General features: G+C 37.9%; 1 protein-coding gene across 9 annotated transcripts in view; it reads left to right on the forward strand.

The window, feature by feature from the left end:
• Positions 1 to 27,893, forward strand: part of VEZT (vezatin, adherens junctions transmembrane protein) — a 79,818-nt gene that overhangs the window by 25,786 nt on the left and 26,139 nt on the right. For 2 of the 9 annotated variants that reach the window (XM_078337083.1, XM_078337081.1), the window contains exons 2-7: positions 5,966 to 6,097; positions 10,898 to 10,970; positions 11,497 to 11,586; positions 17,181 to 17,356; positions 20,614 to 20,889; positions 23,934 to 24,083. In XM_078337083.1, coding sequence (XP_078193209.1) covers positions 10,947 to 10,970; positions 11,497 to 11,586; positions 17,181 to 17,356; positions 20,614 to 20,889; positions 23,934 to 24,083 — 716 coding nt within the window. In that variant the 5' untranslated portion in view covers positions 5,966 to 6,097; positions 10,898 to 10,946. The remainder of the gene's footprint in view (positions 1 to 5,965; positions 6,098 to 10,897; positions 10,971 to 11,496; positions 11,587 to 17,180; positions 17,357 to 20,613; positions 20,890 to 23,933; positions 24,084 to 27,893) is intronic. The other 7 variants (XM_078337084.1, XM_078337082.1, XM_035257329.3 and 4 more) reach the window with 4 other exon arrangements.

Genomic DNA, 27,893 nt, shown 5'->3' on the forward strand with positions numbered 1-27,893 from the left:
AGAGTGATTCTGTCATCAGGAGGCGCTCGTTCTCCATCAAGCCTTGTTCCATTGTTGATGTGGAACTGTGATCATCTTTAGAGGGAGAGGCGTTCTGATTTTGAGTATTCTCAGCTTTTTTACGCTGGTTTCTTCCCGTCATTGTAAATTTATCCTCCTGTCGTCTTTGAAATTACCAACTTTCAGATTAGGTCTCTTGAGTGGACATCCAGGTTGTTAGTTCCCAGGGCCAGAGCAGCGGCCTTAAAACTGATCGTGCTTTTCTGCCCAGGATTCTCCTGTCGGGCTTCCTTCTTGTGACCGTAGTAGGCGACTCTGCCTTCCTGGGGCTCCAAACCTCGGTCAGAAGGGAAACCGGTCCTGTTTACTCTGCGCAGAGCGCTCCCGCGCCGAGGTGCCGTCACAGCCGCTGCCGGGCTCTGGTGTCCTGCTGGGGACCCGTGCAGGTCCTCCGAACCTGTTTACTTTGCTCCGAGAGCTGCCGCGCCAAGGTGCCGGCGGAACCGCTGCACCGGCCACGAGAGTCGCGCTGGCCACCCGTGTGTTTCCACCACTGGGGGATCTCCTGCTCTGTGAGCGACCAGAATTTGTCTGAAAGTGTGGCGTCCTCTAGTTCTCCGCGCCTTCCCTGAGAGCTGCAATCCCGGGATGTTAGCGATCGGCCATCTTGGATCGTTTCTCTTGGTGTATTTTTAAGCAAATACCATGTGACTCCCATTTTGCCTGTTATAAATAAATAAATAAATAAAAAGGAAGCAAATACCATACATTATCTAATTTCACCTGTAAATGTATCAATCAATATGTATCTCTAACAGACAAGTACTTGCTGTGATTTGGGTGTGGTTTGTCTCTGCCAAAACTCATGTTGAAATTTAATTGCCCATGCAAAGATGTTGGGAGGTGGAACCTTTGAGAGGCAGGACCTAATATGAGGCATTTAGGTCACAAGGCTCCGCCTTCATGGATGGCTTGGTGCCATTATCACAATAGTGAGTGCGTTATTGCTCTCTTAAAACTGAATTAGTTCTCTTGGGAATTAATTAGTTCCTGAAAGAGCAGGTTGTTATAAAGCATGGACATTCTTAGTGCTTGCACCCCTTGCACATATCTACTCCCCTTTTGACCTTCTACCATATTATATCTAGGCAGCAGAGCCCTTGCCAGAAGCCAGTGTCATGCTCTTGAACTTCCCAGCCTGCAGAACTGTGAGCTAAGTAAGCTTCTTCATAAAACAGGCAGTATCAGTATTCTATTATAGTAACACAAAGCAGACTAAGAACTCCTTTTTTTCTTTTCCAAGATAACCCTGGCCAGTCACAGTGGCTTACCACCCATAATCCCATTGTTTGGCAGGCTGAGGCAGGAGGATCACCTGAGCCCAGGGGTTGGAGACCAGCCTGGGGAACATAGTGAGACTCTGTCTCTTAAAAAACAAAACAAAACAAAACAAAAAAACAATTATCCGGATGTGGTAGCACATACCTGTAGTACTAGCTACACAGGAGGCTGAGGTGGGAGGATCCCTCAAGCCCAGCAGTTTGAGGCTGCAGTGAGCCATGCACACCACTGTACCCAGCTTGGGTAACAACAAGAAATGCCTTCTCATGGTTGTTCCAAGCAGGATCCAAGACAAGGTCCATATGTTACATTTGGGTGTTATGTCTCTTTAGTTTTTCACAACCTTCTTGCCTCCTTTTTTTTCTTTTTTGAGAGAGGATCTGGCCCTGTCACCCAGGTTGGTGTGCAATAGTGCGATCTCAGCTCACTGCAACCTCTACCTCCCAGGTTCAAGCAATTCTCTTGCCTCAGCCTCCCAAGTAGCTGGGATTACAGACATGTACCACCACACCCGGCTAATTTTTGTTTTTTTTAGTAGAGACAAGGTTTCACCATGTTGGCCAGGCAGGTCTCGAACTTCTGACCTCAGGTGATCCACCCGCCTCAGCCTCCCAAAGTGCTGGAATTACAGGCATGAGCCACCGCACCCAGCCAGATCTGTTATCTTTATGTGGGGCCCACAGGGAGTAGGACTGGCAAGAAGTGCCTGTAGTGTAGGACTTGGATGAGACATTTTCTTGAAGAGCTTTCTTCAGCAAAAATTTGGGGTTTTCCTGTCTATTTTTGTTTACTTTTATTGCAAAAATGTTCAGCCACAAGAACAATTTTAGTGCAACCAAAGGCTCTTGGCTACTTTTCATTTAGCAAAATTCTTTCTGGTGTTATGGTATGTGTTTTCTGACAGCTAAAACTTACAGGAATAGTGAACCACAAAGATGTCCTGAGGAGCACCCACATGCTATGTCTGAGGTTTCTTGTATTTCTTTTGGCATCAGTAACATTCTCTGATACTTCAAAATTATAGTTTGAGTCCAGTGTTAATTATTTCTCTTCCAAAAAACAACTTAAATAAAACATTTGCGGTTTTATTTTGCTTGAACCAAGGAAAAGTCATAATAGAGACAACTACCTACTCTGCCTTACCCTCCACACAAAAACACCCTTTTGTAAAGCTACCATCTAATGCTCGCTTTATGAAAAATAAAAATTTCCCTGTATTTATTAGTGTATTAGTTTAATATCCCAAAACTCTAAATACAGTAGTTACAACAGTTGCAATAGGGAGCCTCCCCTTGCTGTAAGAGAAAAAAAAGTCAAAATAAATGATCTTTTATGTTGAGTGGTCAAGTTCTAATACTAAGACATCCTTTGCCTTTTTTTACTCTCATTCTCATGTGTATATACAGAGTACAAAAAGCTCATCAGATGGTTGCATATTCTACATTACCACTTAGCTATTTGAAATTATTGCTTGTTGTTTTGGTATGGCTATTCTTCTTTGATACTTACAATGATCAGAAAAGACTGTTAAAATATTTCTTTCTTTCCAATTATATTATTTGTGTAAGGCTTGATTTTTCTGTATACTTTACCCAAAACAATAAATTGCAACACATTGAATCCAGAAGCAGGATTCAGTGGAAAAGTGGAAAAGGAAGGGATGTTGGGGTCAGTGATGAGAAGAGTAGCGGTTATGTGTACAGTAAAAAAAGGGCATTATAATTTGAATAAAAAGTTTGTGGGTCAGTGATGAGAAGAGTATCAGTTATGTGTACAGTGGAAAAGGGCATTATAATTTGAATGAAACGTTTGTACTCATCCCAACTCTCTAAGTCTCTTCCCAGAGAACAGTTAGCAGTCAAGAGTGTGTCTCCTGGTTTTGATTGAAACTTTTATTAGAAGAGGAAGGCACAGTGGCTGGCACCTGTAGTCCCAGCTACTCAAGAGGCTGACGCTGGAGGATAGCTTGAGCCCAGGAATTCTAGGCCAGCCTGGACAAAACAGTGAGACCCTATCTCAGAAAAAGGAAACAAAGAAAAAGAACAGGAGTCAAGAAATTAAGATTATCGGGCCAGATTTGCACCCCATATATGGCAGGTTTTTAAAATGTTTTTAAACGGCTAGGGACAATATCAAAAGAATGTTTTGTTACATATGAAAATTATATGAAGTTCAAATTTTAGTGTCCATAAGTAAAGTTTTATTGGGACATAGCCATACTCATTAGTTTATGCATTGGCTGTGTCTGCTTTCTCACTACAGCAGCAGACTTGATTAGTTGTGACAGAGACCATATGGCCTGCAGAGTCTAAAATATTTACTATCCTGCCTTTTACTGAAAAAGGCTGCTCACCCAGAGTTAGAAAAACTTCCCTTTGATCCATCTTATTTATTGTTCTTCCCCATGGGAGTTCATGTGAAGAAAGGGTTCTACTGCCTTAAAAACAAGGGTTTTTGTTGTTTTTTTTTTTAAGTATGTAAGGTCGGCCCAAACAAATGAACTGGCATTCTTATTCTTTTACCCCCACTGGGGCAAGAGCAGAGTGGAGTTCACAGTTCAGTTTGTAAATACAGATTCAGTAATTCAAGGCTGTATTTGAATATACGTTATGGGTGATATCGAGATTAACTATTTGTGCTGCCAGAAGTTTTAAATCTGACAGAGGGTTAAGAAACATATTCCTCCTTATATTACTTTTTTAAAAAAATATTTTTCTTTTTTTTTAAGCCTCACGAATATTTTTCTTAAAAAAAGAAATTAAACGTAGCTTAAAAGAAAGGCATTTGACTCAATTCCTGTTCTCTCAAATTGATATCCCATAAATTGCTACTAGTCCAGCAGATTTCCACTCTTCCTTATTCTTCTGAATGCAAGAATATATTCCCTAAATGTCTGGCTCTATCTTAGCTGTCTCTCCTGTTTCCATAGTATCCAAATACTTCCCTGACATTGTTAACTTGCTTGGTGTATTTGTACTGAACTATAAGTAACTTTTTGGTGTCTTCCTCACCAGATATGGAAGGGGCTCTTTCTTATTTTAGGTAGTATAGTAAAATCCTGCTTTCTCTAGCTGAGTGAACCTGTTTTCTCATCTGTGGAAGTGGAATAAAAATAATAATGTTAATGCTGATAATAATACCTTTTATTGTTTGTTGTTAACTGAGAAGATGAAAGTAAAATAGTAAGTTAAGATTTTGCCTCGTAGTACTTTAACTGGGTTGCTCCTTTTTATTTTTTCCTGTTGTTTTATCTCTAAAAACTAATAAACAGTCATTTTGGAGATTTAAATATTTCTTTGAATGGAATTAAGATTTATTTTTTTAAATGTCACCATCTGTATGCTTTAGAGAAGGTTGAAAGTTAAATTAAAGCATGCTGTTTATCCAGAGATAGTTGTCCAGTAGATTTTCATCCAGTAGTGACACTGACATTTCTGTCTGAAAGGCTTGGGGTGACTTTTTTTTTTGTCTGTTCCAAAACTCTGTGCTCTTTCCACACAGCTTATATATAGTTAAAAGTATAAATGGAATGGTTACTATGTGCCAAGGACTGTTCCAGGTGCTTTATATTAATTTAGTTTTCATAAGAACTCTATGAACTAATTGCTGTTACTGCTATTTTTTGATGAGACAGCTGATGCACATAAGGATTATAAATTGCCTGGTTATTAAACTAGTAAGAGGCATAGTTGGGATTTGAACCTTAGACTGTATTTTATTTTTTTTTTTTTTTAGCTGGAGTTTTGCTCTTGTCGCCTAGGCTGGAGGGCAGTGGTGCAATCTCGGCTCACTACAACCTCCGTCTCCTGGATTCAAGCAATTCTCCTGCCTCAGCCTCCCAAGTAGCTGGGATTACAGGCACATGCCACCACACCTGGCTAATTTTTGTATTTTTAGTAGAGGCAGGGTTTCACCGTGTTAGTCTCAAACTCCTGACCTCAGATGATCCATTCCATTCAGCCTCCCAAAGTGCGGAGATAATAGGTGTGAGCCACTGTGCCCAGCAGATTGTATTCTTACTGTCTGTGTTCTAATGCTTTTGTTAGCCATACTCTGTCCTATTTGCCATATGCTTGTATGTGAGATATAGCTTATCTAAGGTAACTTTCTTGAAGAGTTTTAAGTTTGTTCACTCTGCTGAGCATATGGTAGAGAATACATATTTGTGCTTGAATGCATTAAGGCATATGATGAGATTATAAAATTATAATTCATACAATGTAATCATTGTTTGATTCTTCTTGGCTGTGAGTAATTACATTGTCTTATAAACTATAACACTGGCTATTTTGAAGCAGTCTAAGACTATAAAAATTTGGGCAATGAAATTACTTCACAATCTATTTATATTTTTAAATTCATCTTTTCTTGCTGGTACTCACTAAAAAAAAATCTGTGTGTTTTATTTTGAGCTTTTCTTTTTTGGGATTCCTCTGTTGAATTGTTTGTTGATTTGTTTGTGTTAAATGGCATTGTATTGTAACAGGTAATTCAGTTCTTATAGAAGAAGCTTTAAAGAATTTGGATGTAATAGTCACAATAGTGAAGTCATATTGAGTTTGGCCTCTGAAACTTTTGAAATAGTAATGATCTTGAAATTTGCTTTGTTTTATGTCTTTTTCAGAATTCTCCACTTTACCAATACTTGCAAGATCTGGGACATACGGACTTTGAAATATGTTCTTCCTTGTCACCAAAAACAGAAAAATGCACAACAGAGGGACAACAAAAGCCTCCTACAAGAGTCCTGCCAAAAGTAAGAAAGCGTGCTCATTCTTTACGGCTGAATCTCTTCCACTTTCCCTTATTGGCTATTCAGATACTTCTTAAGCACTTCCATGTCCTTCCTTATACTGCCTAAGACTATTTATTTCATCAATAGTACAACACTTTCTGTTTAGATAAACATGAATCTTTACTGCTTTGGAATATTTTGTAGGTGATTTATATCCAGTGAGGAAATTTAATTTGGTAAAGAATTAAAATATATTATTTGTTTAAACATTGATGCTATCCAAGTGAAACTGGAAAAATACACTAAAACTTTAATGAGAGCACAACTAATAGGAATCCTCTAACTGGATTTTTTCTCTTTAAATCATTTTTTTTAAAAACAGCATGAATTACAAGAAAGCAAATTGATATTTCTTAAACATAGTTTCAGGGGTACATAATGGAGTGAATATAACTTCTGGTGCTTTTTTATCTATAGAATTAGGTGCTTTTATACAGTAACTATCTCATAGTCGATGTCCAGCATTGTCAGGCTGAGATACTAGAAAAATCTCCATTAGTTATGTTCTATAAAATGCATTTTCTAGATATATTTATGTTCTGCAAGCCATGTTTACTAAAATAAGAAATTTACAGGCCAGGCGCAGTAGCTCACGCCTGTAATCCCAATACTTTGAGAGGCCGAGGCAGGTGGATTGCCTGAGGTCAAGAGTTAGAGACCAGTCTGGCCAACATGGTGAAACCCCGTCACTACTAAAAGTACAAAAATTAGCTGGGCGTGGTGGCAGGTGCCTGTAATCCCAGCTACTTGGAGGCTCAGGTGGGAGAATCACTTGAACCTGGGAGGCGGAGATGGCAGTGAGCTGAGATCATGCCATTACATTCCAGCCTGGGCAACAAGAGCGAAATTCTGTCTCAAAAAAAAAAAACAAAAAAAGAAAAAAATTTACTCTATTTTTAGATGAGACAGCTGAAGCACAGGAGGATTATAAATTACTGTAGGTTACTTAGCTTATAAAAGGTAGAGCTGGGATTAGAACCTGCAGTTTATGTCCAGAGTTTATGTTCTTAACCTCTGTGTGCATTTCTAGTACATTTTAATTTTAACTAAAAAAATTATAATTTAATAGAAAAAATATAAACCAGATTTCCTCATTCCTTGAGCATTCTAGTTTAATCAGTGTTGTATCACTATTGAGAACATTTAAAGCTTTCAATTAGTCATTTACTCCACTGTGATAGGCAGGGAAGCATGGATTGGCAGAAGGAGCCTTTCCCCAATCTTCTTATAAAAATACCTAATATGTGAGGTAACCAAGCCTGCCTATTTACAACAGCTAAGTAAACACTTGAGATTTTTTTGACTAACACCCAGGAGGTAAGAGTTAGAGTTAGAAATCACATGGATCAGAATCAGTTTTCCTAGTCCTCCATTTATACCATTTCTTCCCTGTACCACTTTTAAGTATGAATGTTCCTGGGAAAGGGTTTGAAAGCAAAACCTATTAGATACATATAATAGGCTTGGCTATTTAATAAGCCTGGATTCGAGGTTACCTGGCAACACAAAACAAAGAATGGCTATGGGGTAGTCTTAGAACAGCAGATGGTCATTAACCTCTAAGATTTTGTTTTGTTTTGATACAAACTTGGGTTTTATAGGTATTATTGTCATTTATGACAAGTATTTTTGTATATAGAAATATCACTACTTTATAAATAAATCAAGTGAGAGTTTAAAATTGAATCCCCTTAGAAATTGAAGAATGATAAAAATATAGTCACACCATTAAAAAACAACAACAACAACAAAACATTGTCAGAGGATGTTTTAAAAAATTAACAGGCCAGGCGCAATGGCTCATGTCTGTAATCCCAGCACTTTTGGAGGCCAAGGCAGGAGGACCACTTGAGCCCAGGTGTTGAAGACCAGCTGGGCAACATAGCAAGACCCCATCTCAAAAAAATTATCTTATGTCTCGAAAGTTTGTTTTGTCTTCATATTACACATTTATTTATTTATTTATTTGAGACAGAGTCTCACTCTGTCACCAGGCTGGAGTGCAGTGGCACAATCTTGGCTCACTGCAATCTCTGCCTCTTGGGTTCAAGAGATTCTCATAACTCAACCTCCTGAGTATCTGGGACTACAGGTGCGTACCACCATGCCCAGCTAATTTTTATATTTTTTAGTAGAGATGGGGTTTCACCATGTTGGCCAGGATGGTCTCAATCTCTTGACCTTTTGATCCACCTGCCTTGGCCTCCCAAAGTTCTGGAATTACAGGTGTGAGCCACCTCACCTGGCCTGTTTATTTGTTTGTTTGTATATTTATTTATTAGAGACAGGGTCTTCCTCTGTCACCCAGGATGGAGTGCAGTCGTGGATCACAATTCACTGCAGCCTTCACTTCTTGGGCTCAAGTGATCCTCCCGCCTCCACCTCCCAAGTACCTGGGACCACGAACATGTGCCACCATGCCCAGCTAATTTTCTTTTTTGTAGAGATTTAAAAATTGCCACTCACTGTGTTCCCCAGGTTGGTCTCAATCTCCTGGCTTCAAGCAATCCTCTTCTCTTAGCCCTTCAAAGTGCTGGGATTATAGGTGTGAGCCACTGCACCCAACCCTATTGCACATTTCTAAGACAATCTTTTAAACTGTAGGATCTGTATTTTTCTAAAAAGAATTTTTTTCCTTTTTTTTTTTTTTTTGTTGAGATGGAGTCTCACTCTGTTGCCCAGGCTTGAGTGCAATAGCACGATCTCAGCTCACTGCAGTCTCCACCTCCTGGGTTCAAGTGATTATCCTGCCTCAGCCTCCTAAGTTGCTGGGATTACAGGCACAGGCCACCAAGCCCTTATCTTTTTTCTATTTTTAGTAGAGATGAGGTTTTACCATGTTGGCCAGGATGGTCTTGAACTCCTGACCTCAAGTGATCCATCTGCTTCAGCTTCCCAGAGTGCTGGGATTACAGGCATGAGCCACTGTGCCTGGCCAATTTTTTTCTAAATTTGAGGACAGCTAAATTTTAGAAAGTTGTGGTATTGTTTAGCTCATTGTCAGGGAATATATGTTTAGAATTGCTCCCAAAATTCTGTTCAAGGAATGACATATCAATTATTTCCTTTGAAAAGCCATTTTTCTATGAGTTCTTAATGAAACCATCCTTAGCATTAATTGCCCTCTCTTTTTTAACTTTATTTTTGCATATGATTGTTAGTAGTTGTTAAGTAGTCTGCCCTGGTATTCTTAACATAAATACTCATTCTGTCTCTTTTTCTGGTGTCTTTTCCTGTGATTATTCTTAAATTCATTCCATAGAGTTTTAGCAACTGGCTTCTTACTGGCTTGGTATCTTCCCTGGTAATCTCATATACTTTCTTGCCACTGATGTCCATTCTCCAGGCTTTGCTGAGTTCCAGATGCTTGTTAGACATTTTCATCTGCATGTGCCCCACAGAGCTCAGATTCAACTTGTCTAAAATAGGACTTACCTCAGATACCCTCAAAACAAACAAAAAATGTTCTTTTTAATAGTCCCGAATCACTACCCTCTCAGTTGCTGTACCATTTCCAATTGCATGGCATAGCTTTGGTCATCAAGTGATACATCAAGTCAGCTTCTATGTCTCTTAAATCTGATTCATGATCCTTTTTGTACTCACTACCTAATTTAAAGGCCTTTATTGTTATTTAGCTGGGTTATTAAACATCGTCTTCTTTTTTTCAGACAGAGCCTCACACTGTCACCTGGGCTGAATGGCACAATGTTGGCTCACTGCAACCTCTGCCTCCCCAGTTCAAGAGATTCTGCTGCCTCAGCCTCCCTAGTAGCTGGGATTACAGGTGCCCGCCACCATGCCTGGCTAATTTTTTGTATTTTTAGTAGAGACAGCTTTTCACTCTGTTGGCAAGGCTGGGCTCAAACTTCTGACCCCGTGATCCATCTGCCTCAGCCTCTCAAAGTGCGGGATTACAGGGGTGAGCCATGGTGCCCAGTCTTAAATATCCTCTTAATCATGCTTCTTGTCTACAATCATTACCTGCCAGTATAGCCTCCGCACTATTGCCAGTTATTTTTCTGTATTGTTTCGCTTTCTTGCATAAAAATCTTTGGTAACTCCTCACAATGTACAGAATAATGTTCATATAATTATGGTATATAAAACTAAGATCCTTTAAAACCTATCTCCGTGTACCATTTTAACTTCCTTACTAATTCCATCTTCTCTTGGGTCCTAACTGTCCTGGACTATGCCGCCATCCCATGCCATGTGCTTTCATGACTCTTTCCTTCATCCTCTTCCCTTGACTGAAGTGTTCTTGCCTTCTTTTTTTTTTTTTGAGACGCTGTTTTGCTCTTGTTGCTCAGGCTGAAGTGCAATGGTGATCTCGGCTCACCACAACCTCCACCTCCTGAATTCAAGCGATTCTCCTGCCTTAGCCTCCTGAGTAGCTGGGATTATAGGCATGAGCCACCACCCCTGGCTAATTTTTAATTTATAATTGAGACAGGATTTCTCCAGGTTGGTCAGGCTGGTTTCGAACTCACAACCTCAGGTGATTCACCTGCCTTGGCCTCCCAAAGTGCTGGGATTACAGGTGTGATCCACTGCACTCGGCCCATTCTTTTCTTCTTTGTTGAATTTCTACTCATCTGTTAGGGCTCAACCCCAGTGTTTTCTCCTCTCTGACTTCCTCTTACACTTTTTCAGACTTTACATTGATTTGTAATTCTTTATATTGTCTCTTCTTCTATACTAAGTTCTTGAAAAACATCAGTTACATGTATTTATCTTTTTTCCCATGACCCTTTGCAGTACCTGGGATATATTAATCTCTCAATGAATATAAACTCCACTTACTGGCATGCTCAAGGAATGGGCTATTAAGGTAAATTGAATTTTTGGTTGATTCAATAGTAAAGTTTTATTTCAATATGTTACAGTCTTTCTAAAATGATCCAAGTATCTTTTTGACTTAGAGTTGTGGAATGAAATGGTCTTAATATTTCCGAAGTTGTAACCACCCTATGGTTTTTCATTCTGAAATAAATATTATCGTCATGTTGACATAGATAGTTCATAGTCTCCAGAATAAATGGGCTGCATCAGGAAGACTTCTGCCTGCTCCTTAGAAATTGGATTTTCGGGCCTCATTCCAAATCTATTGAATCAGAATTTTAGTTTGGGGGCCCAAGAATATGTTTCTAACTAAAATCTCCAGGTGATTCTGATATGCAACAAAATTTGGGAGCTAATAAGGAGGCTGAGACATATTGACACAATATATAACTTGGACAAGTTTTTTCTCCCTTTTCTGATAAAAATTCTGATTGATTGGAGGTAAGTAATTTGAAGTATTTCTGCTGTTTGTGTATGCTTTAATAATCCTATACAATGTCATTCATCTCCTTCAGCAAGGCATCCTGTTAAAAGTGGCTGAAACCATCAAAAGTTGGATTTTTTTTTCTCAGTGCAATAAGAAAGATGACTTACTTCACAAGTTGGTAAGTGGTCACTTCTTTTTGTCACTTTTCAGGGTTCTTGGTTATTAGTGAAAGAATTGGTCAATCAGAATTTGCTTTACTATCAATTTGGGCAGTAATTGATTTATATTAGAGATTCTGCTCAGGGTCTTTTAATTTGGGCTTACTGGCATTGTTGATAGTTTTATAAGAGGTTGTTAGCCGCTCAGAATAGAATATTCTGATAGTTATTTAAACTTTGTTAGATCGCTAATTTACTACTGCCCTCTTCCTTCATTGACAGGTATTCCTCTCCATAGGTAAAGGGATATGTCATTAGTGGAATCAATTCAATCTGTTAAATCACAGAATTTTCCAAAGACTCGAAACAGTTAACCTCAAGGGTCTTTGTGATTTTTTTGAGGCTTTGGTTTTTCTGCTTTCTGCTGTTAACAGAACTCCAGAGGGAGAATACTTCAACCTTCTGACATCCTAACAATACAAAATTCAGGGAGTATAATTTAAAAATTCAAGTTATGTGGTTCTCATGGCTCCCAGAAGGAGTAATGTAGTTACGAGTAAGTAGGTTTCAGGATCTCTGCTGGCCTGTTACCTTAGGAATTATCATTCTTGTAAATTAACATTTGTAAAGAGATTGTTTACAAAGTGCTTTCACATTTTGATTTGGTAATCTAAACAACTGTAAGATTTAGTGTACTCCACAAGTGAGAAAACCAGGGTTCAGATAATTCAGTTTGCTTTAATAACTTACTGAGTGAATTGTTTAAAAATGTTCAGCTAGAAAGTGATAGAGCTAGAAAGTGAGAGAGCCAGAATCTGAACCCAGGTCTCTTGGTTCCAAAGCATCTGCTCTTTCTGCTATAGCATACCACCTCTCTAGCTCAATAATTATTATTTTTTGACTGACTAAAATTACTTTTTTAGCAATCCAAATTGTCAAGTTCTTTGTTCAGGGTTTCATCTTTGTTGAAGGTGTATTGAGAAGGTCAATGAACTGTCTTATCATCTACATAGAATGTCATTTTTATCCAGGTGGAGCCATCTAATTCTTCAGTGATACTAGGACTGTGGTAAGGTATATGGATCCGTATACATTTTTCTGTGATTAAGTCATAGTCTGCCTAGGCCTGGTCTTTCATTCTTGGTTCTGTGTCACTGACCACATGTTTCATGTGATGTTTCGCTGTAAAGTGCCAGCTTCTGTATGCATCCCTTTTCTGCCTGTATTATGGAGAACTATAAGAATACATACCTAAGGAATAGTTTACTAGTAATGGAACAAGAAATTGCCAAGTTGGCTTTTGGTGTGAGATTGCTTGACTTTTTCCCCTTGATTATGACATATTTAAAATGTTGTTAGCTATACAGATATTGAAGCAGGCTCTTTTTTTGTTTTATAAGAATATGAGCAATTGCTCTGTGATATCCAAACATTTTACTATTGTTCATTTTTATAGTACTTTTCTTAAGAATTAAAAAAACTCCTTTATAGCAATGGTGATGGTAGTGGTAATAGCACTTTTTAAGTGCTTTTTAGCCTATAAAGTGCTTTCACACGTTATCTCATTTGATCCTTATATCAATAGCACTGTGATATTACAAAGTATGTAAGATCTTTAAAGAATACAGACACATGAATAAGTTCCCTTCTTCATCTCTAAGGAAAAAGAAATCAAAATCTCTTAATTTTTTATCTGCCTTCTCATACCCTTTCATTCCTTCCAGGCAGAAAGGATTTCCTAAGCACTTTCTCATGCCACATCCCTATTTAGATCCTAGAAAGATCTTATCAATCAAATCAAGTCCAAATTCATCACCTCAGCACTAGAGTCTGCATAATTTGGCCCTAACCTATCTTTCCAGCTTTGTATCAGTGAACCCAGTCTTCATTTTCCTTTATTCCATACTTTTTCTGTATGTCTATGTTTGTGCTCTTATACTGTGATGGAATTCTTTCTGTTTTTGTTCTTGATCCATTGGAATCTTTTCAATAAGCACTCCTAGCTTTTTCTCAAAGCTCTCCTAAAACTTCAGCCTATTGTATCTCTTATTTTCTGCATCAATCTAGCATTAATTATGTTGTGTTCTGTAAGTTTTTGTATTGTATTATATCCAACATGTGCTTTTCTTTATTAATTATTGCATAGTTAGTAACAACAGTAACAGCTAACACACAGTGCTATGTGCCCAACACTCTTCTTGATATTTTACAGATACTGACTTAATTAATCCTCATTACAACCCTATAATGTCGGTACTGTTATTATCACCATTTTGCAGAAGAGGAAACTGGCACAGAGAGCTTATTAATGTGCTTAAGTTGTGGAGCAAGGATATAAAGCTAGGCACTCAAGGATACAAAGCTTGGCACTCAGACTTGTTGAAAATGTGCCAAAGTTTACATAGTATACCTCCTAGGAGCATAGAACTTCCAGCTATGCAGGTGATACCTGCTAGTTGATCACAATTAATACCTTTTCAATTTCTTCATTTGTTTGAGACCTGGATCTGGACCTCCCAGTCCAAATAGAACTGTCATGACATGTTTCTTAATTTGAGGTGTCAATTTTTCTAGTAGTTTGATTGTTACATTGTAACACAGTTAACATGTTTACTGCAGTTCATATTTTTAAAATCAAAGAGTAATATTTTTTCCTTAAGAAACTTAATTCATTAATCTGATTCAATTTAAACAGCTATAATAATCAGAATATAGTTCAAATTTTTCCTCTGTATGAGGCAATCTAATCACTAAGATAACACTGTTTTAGTTATTTGGAGTGTTTTGGTACCTTTCCAGTTTATTTGAATGCATAGATGATTGTAGGTTGTTCATTGGTCACATTCTTTTTTTTTCTTTTTTCTCTATTGCCCAGACTGGAGTGCAGTAGCACCATCTTGGCTCACTGCAACCTCCACCTCCCGGGCTCAAGCAATTCTTGTGCTTCATCCTCACAAGTAGCTAGAACTACGGGTACACGTCACCACACCTGGCTAATTTTTGTATTTTTAGTAGACGTGGGGTTTCACTATGTTGGCCATGCTGGTATCGAAGTCCTGGCCTCAAATATCTGTCTGCCTTAGCTTCCCAAAGTGCTGGGATTGGATTTGAGCACTTGTTTCCTGGCAACCCCTAAGCACTTAGGGGTGAACCACAGCACCTGGCTGGTTTGTCACATTCTTGAATCAGATATTCTTAATGATTTTAATACTTCCTCTAAGCAGGTTGGTTTTGGGGAGGTGTTACCCCAGTTTTACACATGAGTCTGATACCAGGGCATGGTGTTGAAGAAACTGAGTAACTGATTAAGCAGAATCTCTGTGAAGAGAAAGTGCTCCCATTGAATACTAATGGCTTTTCCGCTCTCTGTAAGCCTTAGCCTTCATCTAGTTAGGCTTCATTAAACTTACCTTATATAGGTACATAGAAGTCTCATAAAAGGTATGGTTTAAAGCTTTTGTAGCAAAAGTTTGAGTTTTAATACTTGCATTGAATATGGGTTGTGTCTAATTGGGGAACCAAGTAGTAAGATCGGTTTCAGAGATTACTTGAAAAGCTACCGTGCCTGATCTCCCTGCCCTCCTTTTTCTCCCCTCTGAACAATAGTATAAAGTGAGTTGTGTTGCCCTGGCTTTATGCAAGTGGGGTGGCATGTCAAGTAGTTAAGTGGTTCCTAATGTTAGAGTCAGAACTGTAGGAAGAGAGAAGAGACAGTTGTTCAAATATGCAACATAAAAGTGCTGCAGAGGTACATGCAGAGTGTGTCAGTGGTTGTTTTTAAAAAAGCCACATCAGGCTAAAAGAAGGATCAACATTCCATTGAGAAGATGGTCTCTTTTTGGACTGAAGATAAATAAAATCTATCTAAATGCACCTAATATTGAAAATCTTCTCTACAAGTGGCATATAACCCTGATCAAGCGGTCATGGGCTCAGTTTGATTTATGGTTCACCACATTCTTACTGAAGTCCTCATTATGATCAGCTAGGGCCGGAATGTGTGCTGTGGGAATGATTAAATTAACTAAGAAGAGCAAACCTGTTGTCTTCACACTCTAGACCTAATGGGACTTACTTTAATTGCAAATGGGCTTGTCCATTGTTCTGTTTATTTTGATCATATAATAGGATCACTCTAGTACTAATTTTTTTGTTTTTGAGATGAAGCCTTGCTCTGTCACGCAGGCTGTAGTGCAGTGGCAAAATCTCGGCTCACTGCAGCTTCTACCTCCTGGGTTCAAGAGATTCTCCTGCCTCAGCTTCCCAAGTAGCTTGGATTGTAGGCATATGCCACTACCACCACCACCACGCCTGGCTAATTTTTGTGTTTTAGTGGAGATGGGGTTTCACCATATTGGCCAGGCTGGTCTTGAACTCCTGACCTCAGGTGATCCACGCACCTTGGCCTTTCAAAGTGCTGGGACTACAGGCATGAGCCACTGCACCCAGCCTCTATTTGTTTAAATTTAATACAAAATAAAATTAAAAAATTTTTTTTGAGGCAGACTATATACAAGGAAACACAGCTACCAAATGCTTAGGATTTGAAATCAAAATTCTTAATCTCTTTGGGCTTTGGCATTCTCCCATATATAATGGAGAGGAGAATGATAAGGTACATCACAGGGTTACTATGAGAATTCACCTGTCTGCCCTAACAGTGCTACCTCATCTCTCACCTCTCTACTATGTATACTCTGCACACAATCTATTAATAATATCATCTAATATCAGACAACTCACACTTCCTCAAATTAGAAAGGCTTTTATCCTGTATCATCCCACTTCTCGAACTCCTTTGTCTGGTCAGTTCTTGTTCATCCTTTAAAACTTAGCTCAGGCTTCACCTCTTTTACTTTCTCTGACTTTATTACAGGCTTGGTCCCTTTATGCCATTTTCATAGTACTCTGGGTGTATTTCATCACACGCCTTTGCATGTTACATTGCAACTGTTTACTTTTTGGGACATTAGGGACAGAGACTTATATATCTTGTTCATTTAGTGTCTTCAGTGTCAAGCATGGTACCTGGCTTATAGAAGATATTCCTTGCTAGATGAACAGAAGGCAGAGAGGGAGGAATAAATGAGCTGGTATATGTGAAGGCATTTTGTAAACTATAAAGTGCTATGCAAATATTAGTGTAATTTTATATTACATTCCTTAATAATGTATTTTTAAATATCCGAATATCTATTTTTAGGAGGCCTTGATCCTGCTAATAAAATTCTTAAATATTGGCTATATTGTTACAGTTTCAGGAACAGCATTTTTTATGTTATAGGATTATATTTTCATGTTGTACCCTAGCAATTTAATTAATTAGGCTTAACTAGACAAGTTTGTTAATCTGTAATTACTTTACATCTTGGTATTAAAAATTTAGATTTTACATCTGATGGCTCAATAATGTCTACCTCAATCTTTATTGTTTCACATGTCCAAAGAAAATAAAATCCATCTATCATACTGAAGGTAGATTCGACTGTTGTTTCTTCTTGAAATATCTTCTGAAAATAAACACCACTAAATTTTATTAGTACATTAGGAGCTTAGCATTTAATACAATATTATATATGTATTAATACCTCTTTTCTGGTATTTTAATGGCAAGGATATTGGATTCCGACTCGACTCATTGCATACCATCCTGCAACAGGAAGTCCTGTTACAAGAGGATGTGGAGCTGATTGAGCTGCTTGATCCCGGTATCCTGTCTGCAGGACAATCTCAACAACAGGAAAATGGACATCTTCCAACGCTTTGCTCTCTGGCAACCCCTAATATTTGGTACTGTCCAAAAAATACCTATTCTTTGACTGCTTACATATGGAGTATTAGCAGAGGAAACCCATCGTCATGCTCTCCATTGTAGAGGCATAAACATTCCATACATTTAGCAGTAGAATTAAAGTAATGATATGGGGGAAAAAAGTGCCTTTCTAAAGTAAATGCTTTTAAAGTGAAGCTAGGAAAAAATTCAATTTGGTTATTATATACTTCCAACTCATTGAAGTTAGTTCTGTGCTCAGCGACCTAGCAAATGGGCATAACAAATGCTGAAAAGTTACTCTGCCAGATGCAGTGGCTCATGCCTATAATCCCAACACTTTGGGAGGCCAAGGCGGTAGGATTGCTTAAGTCCAATAGTTTGAGACCGGTCTGGGCAACATAGCAAAACTCCATCTCTACAAAACCTTAAAAAATGAGTTCGGATATGGTAGCATATGCCTGTAGTCCTAGCTACCAGGGAGGCTGATGTAAGAGGATCACTTGAGCCCAGCAGCTGGAGGGTGCAGTGAGCCATGGTCACACCACTGCACTCCAACCTGAGCAACAGAGCGAGAACCTGTCTCTAAGCAAAAAAAAAAGAATTTCTTTTACCCATACACCTATGCATAAGTGCGCATGCAAACCTATTATTCTTTATGTTTCTTTATAATGAATAGGTTTTATCATAACCACATTGTAGACACCAAGAATAGGATGGGACATGGAATTAGACAGTTGATTCTGACTGTGTTGGCTGAGAAAAGATCATAACGAACATGATTTAATGATTCATACCATCCTAGAACTTCTCAACCTCTTGAACTATTTGGATCTAGAGCAGAAGTCCCAATAATCTATTTTTTTAACAAAAGAATGTATAACAAAAAGGGATTATATATAAAGAATTATTGATGTCTTCTTTCTGTTAAAGTACTTTATTAAATTTGACATAGAAGGGAGGAATGAGTCAAGAAATGCACTAGATCACTGCTCAAACTATTCAAGTTATATAGGCAGTAACATTCATTGGCCTTAAGGTTCTGGATTTATGCCTTCCCTGTCATGCTGACAAATGCTTCATTCTGCAGTCACTTAGATATGATCATGCAGAAGTAAAGCATCTTATTCTTCAAAAATATGAGAATTTAAGAAGCTGATAGAAGGAACCATAGGTTTTTATTTTATTTTATTTTTATGAATTTACTGCTTTACTATTTCCTTTAACCACAAATATAACCAAGCAACTATGAGACCTATAAATGACTTTAGAGTTTACTATTAATATATAAAAATATATGATGAGATTTTGCTTTATGGTATTACCCATATCATTTAAAAAGTAAAGGATTCTAAAGGAAATTAGGGCAGATGTTTATTTATTTACTTATTTTTTGAGACAGGGTCTCACTCTGTTGCTTAGGCTGGAGTACAGAGGTATAATCTCAGCTCACTGCAGCCTCGGCCTCCTAGATTCAAGTGATCCTCCTGCCCTCGCCTCCCAAATACCTGAGACTATAGGAGCATGTCACCACACCTGGCTAATTTTTATATTTTTTGTAGAGACAGAGTTTTGCCATGTTGCCCAGGCTGATCTTGAACTCCTGTACTTAAGTGACCTGCCTGCCTCAGCCTCCCAAAGTGCTGGGATTACAGGCATGAGCCTGTAATCTAAATATTTAATAAGAAACATTCTTGCATGTGATTTTCTTTGCAGTATGACTGTAACTCTTTCCAAAGATGTTTTTCAGCTATTTTCAGACAAATCCCCCTTATCTTCCCTTCTTTCTTTTCTTTTTTTTTTTTTTTTCTTCTGAGACAAGGTCTTGCTTTGTCACCCAGCTAGACTGCAGTGGCATGATCTCAACTCACTGCAGCCTGCTCAAGTGATCCTCCCGCCTCAGCCTCCTGAGTAGTTGGGACTACAGGTGCCTGCCACCATACCTGGCTAATTTTGAATTTTTTTTCAGAAACGGGGTCCCAGTGTGTTGCCCAGGCTGGTCTTGAACTCCTGGGCTCAAGTGATCCTCCCACATCTGCCCCTCAAAGTGCTGAGATTACAGGTGTGAGCCACTGTGCCTGGCCCCCTCTTTCTTATATAGACACATTTTCACCAAAGCATTCATTGCTTTAAAGATGTATTTTAGTCTGTTAGATTTGTAATTGACATGAATTTAAAAATGTGTACATATTTTTATTTCAATTACAGCAGTATAAAAGTACAAAGCTTGTCCATATCATGGTCTGTGGTAAGTATGTATATTCCAAATTAATAATGATGATCATTTAAAATTTGAGGACTTTATTCAAACAATTACTCATCAAGTATATATAATTTCTAATTGGAAAAAGGTGTACATATTATTGATAATAGTATGTGGTTCTATACAAATAAAGTTTGATTTTAGGAAAAAGGGATTTATAGCTCTGAAACAGTATTTTTACTTTTAGATCTATAAAATTGGATTTTAAAATCTCTAATTTGCTTTTTAGGTTAAGGATTCCATATCTTTTAAATCTTTTTAAAAAGTGGTTTCAGAAGACACCTATTTTTGTATTTATTATCATTTTTATTTTATAAAGAGAAATGTAACAATTGCTTTGGGGTCACAGAAGAGGGGTTGGCTAGAATTAGAAGCAATTGTTTCAAGCTTTGGGTAAAATCTTCACTGAAGACTTGGTGTCAGAGGAAGATTTGAAGGATTGGGTTTTGGCATTAAATATAAGATGACACCAGGCAAAAAGGAAAGAGAAGGAAGAGATGTTTTGGTTTACAGTGCTTGGAGTTGAGGGCCGGGATGCCGATCTGAGTCAAGTCGTGATCTGGGCCAACTTCTGAAGGATCATGTAAACTGAGCTAATGAAGTTTGATTTTATCCTGCAGACGATAGGTGGTATTTCTAGTCTGGAGACAGTATAGTTAGGCCTTTTGTTGGTGCTGCCCAGCATTCAATTACCACCTATAGAGAAGTTCTCTGAGTTTCTTTTGTGAAATCAGCTTTACCTCATTCCAGAAGACACCTGTTTCTAATGTTCTTACTTAAACTTATCAGCTTAGATGTTAATACCTAAGCACTATTGTCTAGTTGCGAGGAATTTTAAGAATCTTTCACATCACCTTCTTAAATGTTGTATTTTTTTAAGTTATGCTTTACAAAGAGACTAGCATTTTATCTCTTCAGTAAACCTAAATTTAAATTTTGCTTTTATGATTTAAAGTAACTCACCTTTCTTTCTCTAATCTGATGACTATCATTTTCTTCCTTTCTTGTTCCCAGGGATGTCTCAATGCTATTTGCCTTCATTAGCTTGCTTGTTATGCTTCCCACCTGGTGGATTATGTCTTCCTGGCTGGTATGGGGAGTGATTCTATTTGTGTATTTGGTCATAAGAGCTTTGAGACTATGGAGGACAGCCAAACTACAAATGACCCTAAAAAAACACAGTGTTCATTTGGAAGATATGGCCACAAACAGCCGAGCTTTTACTAACCTCGTGAGAAAAGCTTTACGTCTCATTCAAGAAACCGAAGTGATTTCCAGAGGATTTACACTGTGAGTTCATTTTTTATTTTATTTCTTAAATGATTATTTTCTACTCCATAAAGGAGAATATTTATTACCTATTTTCATTTCTCTGTTGCATTTATCGGAAAGAAATGCTTTTCTCCTTAGTATTTACTAAAGTCAATTAACTGCTAAGTGAAGGAATAAATATATTATGTGCTAGATTTAATATGTAGTATGATTCTGCTTATCTACTTTGAGAAACTAAAGTACTTTGGAGTCATGAGTATTTCTGCATGTTACCATGTGATTATATGAGATAATATATATAGAGTGTCTAATACTGAACCTAACATGCAATAGTTACCCGGTAAATGCTTGCTCCCTTTACTCCCTTTCAAATGCCTTTTTTATGATAAACATATCTGCTATAAATTCATTTTGAAAACTCCTGACATGTACTAATAACTGTTTAGGTAAATATTAGCAGATATTATAGCACTGGTACTCTCCGAATATCATGCAAACAGTGATGTTTCCCATTCTTACAGGAAATTCAATATTCACCAACCTAGCTGTAAGTATATTAAGTGTAGGATATACTGGCTACTTAATCTATTATTAAAGGGAAGGTTACATTTATTGAGTACCAACTATGTTCCATATACAATGCTAGTCGCTTTTGCATACAACTAAAGGCATAGAATTATACATGGTAAATATTCATTTCCATTCCATCTGATTCTAAAGCCTGCTTTCAGTACACTGGACACCTGCCAAACACTAACAGATGGCAATTGTATGCTAGCATATTTAATAATTTATATAACCTATATAACTTTTGCAATCTATAGGTTGGATAAAGTAAGTATATGGTAAAGAACATTCATAGCTCTTAATTAGTTGTATCTAGAAAATCATGAAAAGAGGGAGTGAAGAACCTCTGGTAGTCATCACATCCTTCACTCTTCTGCTCTAGGATACTGCACAATCTTGAGTTAAACGCTGTTTCTAGAAAATCATGGAACAGAGAAATGGAAGAATCCCAGTAGTTATCTTGTTCTTTACTCTTTTGTGGTCTACACACAATTCCAAGACATAAGACAGATTTTTATAATTTATCTTTCTTCTCAAAGTATAAAAGTCTGCCAGGTACAATGGCACATACCTATAATCCCAGCACTTTGGGAGGTCGAGACAAATGGATCACTTGAGCCCAGGAGTTCAAGAGTAGCCAACGCAACCTAGTGAGGCCCCATCTCTACAAATAATAAAAAATTAGCCAGATGTGGTGGCATGCACCTGTAGTCCCAGCTACTCAGGAGGCTGAGGCATGAGGATTGCTTGAACCCAGGAGGTTAAGGCTGCAGTGAGCTGAGATTGCTCCCCTGCACTCCAGCCTGAACAACAGAACTAGAGACAACAGATTCTGTCTAGGCTGGGCAACAGACTTGGTCTCAAAAAAAAAAAGTGTAAAAGTCCTTAGCATCTGTCAATTTTTGTCCTTCCATTAGATTAAGTCTACTTCTTATTGACTTAAAGGATAGCACATTTTAAGTTGTTTGAATGTCAAGTTTTAAAAATGACACTTAAAATACATAATAGTTCCTTTTTATTTTATTGAGAGGACTAACTGGTTAAACAAAAGTGGCTTTGTGTTCAACTAATGGTTAGGCATGTATAGAGGATTCTGTGCTTTGTGTCATTTTCCAACTTTACCTATACCCATGGAATTCGCATGAAGAGGTAAAGTGGGCCAGTTAGACATGATTTACCTCCAGATTATGCCTTCTACCCATTCAGATGATGGACAGGGAGAAAACATTTTGGAAGAAATTGTACTTCCTTTGTCTCTATCTAACTGGATATTGGGTTGAAAAATGAGGAATAATAAATCTTGAATCATAATTTTTTAGACATTTTCAAAACTAGGTTTTAAAACTGATTTAGTAAAATGGAGCACAAGCAGTAGTGCCATATATTGGAATCATGAATGCTTTTTTTGTTTCTGCCTCAAATTGTTTTCTCTAGCAAATAATTGAAACCTTTTTTGCCTTCATTCCCTTGTCTTAACATAAGCCTGTCAGTCATCATCCTATGCTTTTTATAGATTTTTAATGCCTGAATACATTTTAGTGTGGTTCAATATTTTTAAAGTTTTGAGTTGAGTATCTTGTTTTATAGCTTTGTGGTTATAGTATAAGGAATTTACAAATGCCAATATTTTGTTTTACTGTTGGGAAAGATTACTGCTAAGGTGAAAAAAATTATCTGATAACCAGGTATTTACTCATGCATACTATAAGCTATGAAATGTAATACACTGTATGTCATTTTTACAAATTAGATACTCCCCATTACTCTTAAACGGGAAGTGTCATCAAATGTGCTTCCTCTTGAACAGCTTTGAAAGTAGCTATGCTACTATGTAGTAACACTTACTTTGCCTTTCTACTTGCATTCCCCTGTTGGCCACTGGTCCTGTTATCTTTCCACGTCTCCTACTTCATTTTGAGTAGGTAAGTGCCAGTGGCAGCAGGTGGGTAAATAATTTTGCCCTTCTTTTATGAACATACAGAATGTATTTCTATACAGTATTTTTTCTGTACAAATGACCAAAATATGATCAGTAACATATGTAATGAACATATGTGAATGTATATTAAGAATTTGAAAGTGTGGATAATTAAGGTCTTTATATTTCCTATGTATGTAGGTTTTGAAAACTGAATATAAAATAGCTCCTCTCTAATATATTTTAGCAAGCGGAGTGTCTATAAAAAGGATGTGAATTCATAATAAATATTTCTACATTTCTGTTATATCTCAGCCAGAATCCATTGTTTCCCCACATCAGAGGAAGCCTTTGCTCTTTGAGATTTTAATTTCTTCTTTGTCCTTTTTTTTTAGTGGCTGTTTCCCTATATATATATTCACAGAAATGACTGTTTTATGAGACCTGAGTTGACATAATCATTTTCTAGTGAAAATCATGAAAGAGGAATTTGTTTTCTACGTTTAATAGAATTGTGGATTTAGGAAACAAAAACTTTAGGACACCTGTACAGTTGTATCACATTTTACTTTTCAAGTTTGCTTGACAGGGTCAGTGCTGCTTGCCCATTTAATAAAGCTGGACAGCATCCAAATCAGCATCTCATCGGTCTTCGGAAAGCTGTCTACCGAACTGTAAGAGCCAACTTCCAAGCAGCAAGGCTAGCTACCCTATATATGCTGAAAAAATATCCTTTTCTGTTTATATATGAAAATAAGCAGTGTTTCTGGAGTCCTGGTATTATAGATACTATAGTTGTATCCTGTGAAAGTTTACTGTGAAGCGAGATTGGCTATTTTGAAGCTAATTTCTATCATCACTTCTATGTTAAAATTGGAAATGCATTCCTGGGGGAATGACAGTAACAGACAGGAAGCAATTCTGCTCTTGTGTGGCTGTTTTAAAAACAAGGAAAAAACTTGAAGTCTCTTCCTTTAGTCATCCAAAGAATGAAGTCAAAAGAGCCTGGCTTTGCTAGGTCTGACATTTTTTTAAAATTTCGTAACCTGGCAGATTTGCATCGTGTCATGTTAATAAACTGGCAACTAGAAATCCTTCCCTATTCAAAAAAAACAAACAAACAGGTTTTAGGAGCAGAATGGCTAAGTTCAAACACTGGCTATCAGTGGAGTTATTAGTAACCTTAAGCACGTTTCTTAACCTCTCTGTACCTTGCTTTACTCATGTTCAAGATGGCAGTAATAACATATCTTCCTTATTGGATTTTTGTTAGGATCAAATGAGTTAATCCATGTAAAGTGATCAGATAGCATCTAGCATTTATAGTAAGCACTCAGAGACTACAAGACAATAAGTCTGTCGCTTAAACTTATTAAAATAGGAAATTTGTTCTATTAGCCAGAAAATAAAGGCATATAAGAGCTTTATGTTAGTAAAGACATGTAGATAAGTTAAATTCTGACTAAATAGAAGGCAAAAAGACAACTTTGCCACTTCAGGATGCTGGGTATCGCAGCACTGATAAATATAATACTTAAGGTTTACAGGGTGCTTTATATTCTATCGTATCCTTCTATGTCCCTTTATAGCTAGATTTTCTTATCTCCATTTTATGAGAAAGCCAAAATAGAGGTTAAGTGACTTGTGTGATATAATACAACTATTAACAGATGAAGTTGTGTCTTGACTGTAGGACTTAGGACTTAAAACCATTTCTCTCTCTCTCTCTCTTTCTCTCTTTCTATATATGTATATGGAAATATCACATATGAAGAATATTTATATGTATCTACACACACATATATATAAAATGGAGACACACACACACACACACACACACACACACACACACATATATAATGGAGAGAAAGCATTTTAATTTTTAGCAAGAACTTGCTCATTTTGTCCCCCCATTGCCTAAATGCTGGCCTGCTATAGGTCAATCATTCTTCCAGGTGCTAGGAAAACTGAGTAAAAACATGTACTACCTACTTCTAAAGACTTTTGAATGTGATCAATAAAGAAATTAGTATTCATAATGTGATATAAATGCCATGGGTGCCTTCCAACATAGCAGGGCAACATACCCGGCTTATGGGGTCAGAGAAGGCTTTCAGGGAGGTGACACCTAAGTCGAGCTTCAGGGTGAATAGGAGTTGGCCATGAGGATGGTAAGAGTCTGCATTCTAGGTAAAAGGAAGCAAAAACATATGGAAAGAAATAGAGATATGACAGTGTGGCATGTGAACTGTTGGTCATTCAGTCAATATTTATTGAGCACAGACTGCCAGGCATTATGCTATTCACTAGACATACAGTGATAAACATAATAGACATGATCCCTGCCTTACGGAGCTTGTAGTTCAATGTGGGTTAGGGAGTGAGAGGGCTAGCCTATTAAAGACTACAGATTATATGAGTTCTTTGTGCCAGTCATTTTTCTGGAAACTGGGGACCTAGCAGTGAACAAGATAGACAAGATTCTTATTCTCATGGAGCTTACCTTGTAGTAGATAAAATAATCAATAAAACATGGTCTGGGTGTGGTGGCTTATGCCTGTAACGCTAGCACTTTCAGAAGCTGAGGCAGGAGGATTACTTGAGCCCAGGAGTTTGAGACCAGCCTGGACAACATAGTGAGACCCTGTCTCTAACCCCACCTCCAAAAATTATTTTAAATTAGTGCATTAGTGGTGGCACACATGCACATACCTGCACTCCCAGCTACTTGAATGGGTGAGGCAGCAGTATTCCTTGCAAGGCTGCAGTAAGCTGTGTTTGTGCCACTGTACTCCAGCCTGGGCATCAGAGTGAGAGCCTATCTCAAAAATAAATAAATAAGTAAAATAAATAAATAAATAGATAAATAAAATAATAAATGGACAGATGGGATTTTTCAGATAAAATAGTTACTATAAAGAAAAAAACTGGGGGAATAGGATAGAGAATGACTGGTGGAGTGCTGCTTTTTATTAGATGGTAAGGGAAGCCCTCACTGAGGAGCTGGCATTTAAACTGAGGTTTGCATGATGAGAAAGAGCTGGGGGAAGAGTATGCCAGTTAGATAGACCAGTAAGTATAAAGATCTTGTGTCAGGGATGAATTCAGCATGATTGGAATGTAGAAAGAAGGCCGTCATGAGTTGAGCACAGTAAGTTGGAGGTTAGAGTATGAAATGAGACTCAGAGGTAGCCTGGGACCAGATCATATTATCCATACAAGAAACTTTAATAAATTAAACTAAAAAAGAATCCACCAATTATTTTGAGAAGACCAGTAGGATATGTAAACCTGTCTGGGCACAGTGGCTCACACCTGTAATCCCAGCACTTTGGGAGGCTGAGGCAGGCAAATCACCTGAGGTCGTGAGTTTGACACCAGTCTGACCAACATGGAAAAACCCCATCTCTACTAAAAATACAAAAAAATTAGCCAGGTGTGGTGGCATATGCCTGTAATCCCAGCTACTTGGGAGGCTGAGGCAGGAGAATCACTTGAACGCGGGAAGCAGAGGTTGCGGTGAACCAAGATCCCGCCATTGCACTCCAGCCTGGGCAACAAGAGCAAAACTACGTCTAAAAAAAAAAGATATGTAAAGCTTTGAACCCTTGTTTGCCTGATCAAAGTAAAGAGCAGCAATATACAAGATTAATAATGAGAACACAGTGGTAACCATGGATGTGGAAGACATTAAAATAACTGTAAGGGTTAGTGTGCAACTCCACAGCAGCAACTTTGAAAATGTAGGCAACAGCCGGGCTTGGTGGCTCAAGCCTGTAATCCCAGCACTTTGCGAGGCCAAGGCGGGCAGATCATGAGGTCAAGAGATCGAGATCATCCTGGCCAACATGGTGAAACCCCGTCTGTACTAAAAATGCAAAAATTAGCTGGGCGTGGTGGCACATGCCTGTAGTCCCAGCTACTTGGGAGGCTGAGGCAGGAGAATTGCTTGAACCCGGGAGGCAGAGGTTGCAGTGAGTCGAGATTATGCCTCTGTACTCCAGCCTGGCGCCTGGCGACAGAGTGAGACTGTCTCAAAAAAAAAAGAAAGAAAATTTAGGCAAAAAAAATGGTTCTTTTTGTTTCTCTTGAGACAGGGTCTTTCTTGCTCTGTCACCCACAGAGGAGTGTGGTGGCATGATCACAGCTCACTGTAGCCTCATGCAATCCTCCTGCCTTAGCCTCCCGATTCGCTGGGACCAAGGCACATGCTACCATACCTGGCTAATTGTTTTGCATTTCGTAGAGACAGGATTTCCCCATTTTTCCCAGATTGGTCTCAAACTCCTGGGCTCAAAGGATCCTCTTACTTCAGCCCCCTGCAGTACTGGGATTATTATAGGCATGAGCCACTGAGCCCAGCTTCATTTCTTATCAAAATAAAAATCTGCAAAATTGACATAGGAAGAATTTTAAAACTTGAGGAGCTTGGACATAGGATAAAGAATACTCAATTTTAAGAAGACACCTGGTTTATATGTAGACAATGGAAAATATGAAACTTTTTAAAAACAATAGTATAGTTCTTAATGTTCTA

The sequence above is a fragment of the Callithrix jacchus genome, chromosome 9, assembly GCF_049354715.1.
Source record: "Callithrix jacchus isolate 240 chromosome 9, calJac240_pri, whole genome shotgun sequence".
Taxonomy (NCBI): domain Eukaryota; kingdom Metazoa; phylum Chordata; class Mammalia; order Primates; family Cebidae; genus Callithrix; species Callithrix jacchus.